Below are 6,000 nucleotides of genomic sequence, written 5' to 3' on the forward strand. Positions count from 1 at the left end.
TCTTAGGCCATCAATGTGCACTTACCATGGGGAATTGTGTAATTTGGACTTTTCTCTGCATGCTTCTGGAGACAGTGCCTATAGACCTGCATTATATGACTGACAGACAAGAACGGGTTGACCTAAAAATATCAACATTGAAACTCCTGCGGAGACAAAGACACCGACATCTTGATGCACTTCAGGTAAGATAAAACACACCAACATTTCATTTCAAAGTCAACTATCCCTTTAATAATAAAGTTCCATGAAAAACCTTCAATCTTTCAATTCCATTCTTTATAGAGTGAAAGGTTCTGCAAGGAACCGCTTTACACTTTTATGATGATCGATGCGCTTCTCACGGATGGACTTCCCCAGAGAGATACGCACACTGCCATTATAAAGCTTGGAGAGCAGGACTGCTAATATAACTCCGGTTGTGTTCGTCTGACGGAAGAGTGTCACACACACTGGGACGGCTTGAGAGTGAATCATGGGCTAATCTTCATCTTTGTGTGACCTGTCCCTTTAAGAGAGTGCCAGGTGGTGTGTGCAGAAGCCGCTCGTAGACGTGTTCTCTGGACCCCGGTGTCGGACACGCCAGCGCTCCTCAGGTCAGCTGACCGCTCACAGCTTGCCGGCCTCGGACACGCTGACGGACATGCAGCGGCACTGCTTGACCCGCGGGATCTTGCGGAAGCGGACGGGCGGCTGCAGCTCGGGGCACTGGAGCTCCACCGTGAGGCTGGTGAAGCGCTGCGGCCGGCAGAAGGAGCACGACTGGAACGACTCCTGCTCCTTGCGCACGTGCCGCGGGATGTAGAAGGAGTTGCACTGGCCGTAGCAGAAGCGGTTGATGACGGTGCGGCTCCGGCACGAGTCCTGGCTGACCGTCTGCCGCAGCGGCTGCGTCTTACACCAGTCGCTCCGCAGGTACTGCCGCTCCGTCACCACCAGCGCTTCCTGGCTGGAGGCCAGCACTTCCTGTCTGCGGGACAGCACTTCCTGTCTGCGCCGGTCCGAGGCGTTGGAGCCGGGCTTGTGCGGCGACGGGATGGAGGACGGAGGACGGTTCTTACGGCCGGCGGAGACGTACAGCGCGCCGGCGAGAAGAAGACACAGCGCCACCTTACAGCTCATCCTGGAACACACGAGATACCAGTTACACACACACACACACACACACACACACACCTTACAGCTCATCCTGGAACACACGAGATACCAGTTACACACACACACACACACACACACACACACACACCTTACAGCTCATCCTGGAACACACGAGATACCAGTTACACACACACACACACACACACACACACACACACACACCTTACAGCTCATCCTGGAACACACGAGATACCAGTTACACACACACACACACACACACACACACACACACACACACACACACACACACACCTTACAGCTCATCCTGGAACACACGAGATACCAGTTACACACACACACACACACACACACACACACACACACACACCTTACAGCTCATCCTGGAACACACGAGATACCAGTTACACACACACACACACACACACACACACACACACACACACACACACCTTACAGCTCATCCTGGAACACACGAGATACCAGTTACACACACACACACACACACACACACACACACTCTTACAGCTCATCCTGGAACACACGAGATACCAGTTACACACACACACACACACACACACACACACACACACACACCTTACAGCTCATCCTGGAACACAGAGAGACCAGTTACACACACACACACACACACACACACACACACACACACCTTACAGCTCATCCTGGAACACAGAGAGACCAGTTACACACACACACACACACACACACACACACACACCTTACAGCTCATCCTGGAACACAGAGAGACCAGTTACACACACACACACACACACACTCACACACACACACACACACACACACACACACACCTTACAGCTCATCCTGGAACACAGAGAGACCAGTTACACACACACACACACACACACACCTTACAGCTCATCCTGGAACACAGAGATACCAGTTACACACACACACACACACACACACATACATACACACACCTTACAGCTCATCCTGGAACACAGAGATACCAGTTACACACACACACACACACACACACACACACACACACACACACACACACACATACACTCACAGCTCATCCTGGAACACACCGAGATACCAGTTACACACACACACACACACACACACACACACACACACACACACACACACACACCTTACAGCTCATCCTGGAACACAGAGATACCAGTTACACACACACACACTCTTACAGCTCATCCTGGAACACACCGAGATACCAGTTACACACACACACACACACCTTACAGCTCATCCTGGAACACAGAGATACCAGTTACACACACACACACACTCACACACACACACCTTACAGCTCATACTGGAACACAGAGATACCAGTTACACACACACACACACACACACTCTTACAGCTCATCCTGGAACACACGAGATACCAGTTACACACACACACACACACACACACACACACACACTCTTACAGCTCATCCTGGAACACACGAGATACCAGTTACACACACACACACACACACACACACACACACACCTTACAGCTCATCCTGGAACACAGAGATACCAGTTACACACACACACACACACACACACACACACACACACCTTACAGCTCATCCTGGAACACAGAGATACCAGTTACACACTCACACACACACACACACACCTTACAGCTCATCCTGGAACACAGAGATACCAGTTACACACACACACACACACACACCTTACAGCTCATCCTGGAACACAGAGATACCAGTTACACACACACACACACACACACACACACACACTCTTACAGCTCATCCTGGAACACACGAGATACCAGTTACACACACACACACACACACACACACACACCTTACAGCTCATCCTGGAACACAGAGATACCAGTTACACACACACACACACACACACACACACACTCTTACAGCTCATCCTGGAACACAGAGATACCAGTTACACACACACACACTCTTACAGCTCATCCTGGAACACACCGAGATACCAGTTACACACACACACACACACACACACACACCTTACAGCTCATCCTGGAACACAGAGATACCAGTTACACACACACACACACACACACACACACACTCTTACAGCTCATCCTGGAACACACCGAGATACCAGTTACACACACACACACACACACACACACTCTTACAGCTCATCCTGGAACACACCGAGAGATGCCAGTTACACACATTAACACACTCTCTCCCACACACTGTGATGGAGATGTTACCATAAAAAGTAACTTTTTAGGAAGTAACTCAATATTGTAACATATTACGTTTGTAACCCAGTAATGTAAAACGTAAAAAAATTTTACGCAATATTGTAACGTTACTTTTGTAACCCAACATTGTAACGTTACTTTTGTAACCCAACATTGTAACGTTACTTTTGTAACCCAATATTTTAAAGTTACTTTTGTAACATAATATTGTAACGTTACTTTTGTAACATAATATTGTAACGTTACTTTTGTAACCCAATATTGTAACGTTACTTTTGTTATACAAGCCAATATTGTAACATTAGTAAAGTAACTTCGCAACACTGTTGGTAGCAAACAATATTGTAACACGTTACTTTTGTAACACAATATTGTAACATTAGTATGTTCTAAACTGCATTGGCTCGCGATGAGACCGCGCTGAGCTCATTTCATGGCTAATGTTACGAGTCCTCTAATGATTCACATAAATTAGCACACACACACACACGGTGAATATTCACTCCGACTAGTTATGATGTGTGAGTTTGATCTCCTCATGTTCTTCATCATCTCTACACTGAGTTCTGGGGTCGAGGCGTGTCGCCCCGAGGTTTCGCCGGTTTCCTGTGAGGACAGGAAGTCACAGATGAACTGTAATGAGTCTGCCGTCAGGAGAGCGCTGGCTCGAGAACGCATCCGTCAATCACGCCGGACATCTTTAGCACAGATGTGGCATCGCCGGAAGGAAAAACAAATGCGATGATTCATTCCCATAAATGAAATATTTATAAAGCGGCTCTTTCTCATGAATCAAAGCTCTTGGTTTCGTTCCAAAGAGCGTCAAGGTTGAACTTTCCTCCTGAAGTTCTTCCTGCTCTTGATGAGGAATCTGGCTCGTCCTCGCTGACCCGGACCCGTCCACACGCGACCGAGGACTCGGCGGGCGCAGGAATGCGGGGCTTTGCTGAGATGTTTGATATCGCCTCATAAATCTGGCGACCCCGAACTCCTGTGTTCTGTTGCTCAACACATGCAGAACTGTTCTGGAGTCAGTGACCGAGAGCGGCAGTGTTTACAGTGGAGGAACTCGAGGAATCCAGTCAGAAGTTTCTCTCTTATCTGATGAGAATATATATATATACAGTCTAACCAGTTTACTCACTAGTTTAGAAAATGGAGATAAAATATGAGCAGAACTCAGTTGATATTTGACTGGTTTTGTCTGTCCTTCTGTTAGACTCTTACACACACACACACACACACACACACACACACACACACACACACACACAGTCTAACAGAAGGATGGACAAAATCAGTCAAATATCGTGTGTGTGTGTGTGTGTGTGTGTAAGAGTCTAACAGAAGGATGGACAAAACAAGTCAAATATCGTGTGTGTGTGTGTGTGTGTGTGTGTGTGTGTTCATCTGAAAGTGAGACCCGTAGATCTGGGCTGAGAACTAATCCTTCAGAATGAGCGGGTCAGCAGAGGTCAGAGGTCAGGAGTTATTAGAGGGAACCGGGAAGGCCGTGACCTGTGATTAGGGTCGGGGAAGATGGGGGTCACAGGAAGTGACACAAAAACCAGCCAATTAAATAGCTTGACATAATACACACACACACACATATATATATATACATTTATATAGAACTGTCTGGTTCTGACTGGATTCGGTCTAATGATGATCCTGTAATTACACTGATTAATGACATGGTGGAATAAATAATTATTGCACTTAATATTTTTGACAATTTTGCTCACTGGCATTTATAAGAGCAGAGAGTCAGAACTGTCCACACTGAAGTGTGTGTGTGTGTGAGAGACGTCTGAAGAGTTCTTGCTCCACAGTGACAGCTTCAGAAACGTCAGTTCACGTCTACTATTAATGTTTGTGTAAAAAGGTTATTTTGTGACGCACATATTTCCATTCTCAGAGTGTGTGTGTGTGTGTGTGCGTGAACCAACAGCATCTCATCAGTCGATCTCAGCCTTCAGTGTTCAAAACAGAGTTAATGCGAACACACACACACACACACTCCTGACACCTCACACACACACACACAGCTAACACACACACAACGAACACACTCCTGTCACCTCACACACACGCGCGCGCGCGCACACACACACGCCTGTCACCTCACAGACACACATAAACACGCCTGTCACCTCACACACACACACACACACAGCGAACACACACCTGTCACCTCACAGACACACACGCACACAGCGAAAACACTCCTGTCACCTCACAGACACACACACACACGCCTGTCACCTCACAGACACACACACACTCCTGTCACCTCACAGACACACACACACTCCTGTCACCTCACAGACACACACAGCGAACACACTCCTGTCACCTCACAGACACACACAGCGAACACACTCCTGTCACCTCACAGACACACACACACGCCTGTCACCTCACAGACACACACACACACTCCTGTCACCTCACAGACACACACACACTCCTGTCACCTCACACACACACACAGCGAACACATTCCTGTCACCTCACAGACACACACACATTCCTGTCACCTCACACACACACACAGCGAACACACACCTGTCACCTCACAGACACACACGCACACAGCGAAAACACTCCTGTCACCTCACAGACACACACACACACGCCTGTCACCTCACAGACACACA

General features: G+C 48.0%; 1 protein-coding gene across 2 annotated transcripts in view; it reads right to left on the minus strand.

Moving 5' to 3' along the window:
- Positions 1–188: 188 nt before the first annotated feature.
- The window catches only part of grem2b (gremlin 2, DAN family BMP antagonist b), an 8,048-nt gene continuing 2,236 nt past the window's right edge, over positions 189–6,000 (minus strand). Inside the window, exons 1-2 of one of the 2 annotated variants that reach the window (XM_079595940.1) lie at positions 1,714–1,740; positions 189–1,110 (exon numbers count right to left, since the gene is read on the minus strand). In XM_079595940.1, the coding sequence (XP_079452066.1) occupies positions 610–1,110; positions 1,714–1,725 (513 nt within the window). In that variant the 5' untranslated portion in view covers positions 1,726–1,740 and the 3' untranslated portion in view covers positions 189–609. Of the gene's footprint in view, positions 1,124–1,713; positions 1,741–6,000 lie in introns of those variants that run through there. The other variant, XM_079595939.1, reaches the window with a different exon arrangement.

The sequence above is a fragment of the Phoxinus phoxinus genome (genome assembly GCF_949152265.1).
Source record: "Phoxinus phoxinus genome assembly, chromosome: 21".
NCBI lineage: Eukaryota > Metazoa > Chordata > Actinopteri > Cypriniformes > Leuciscidae > Phoxinus > Phoxinus phoxinus.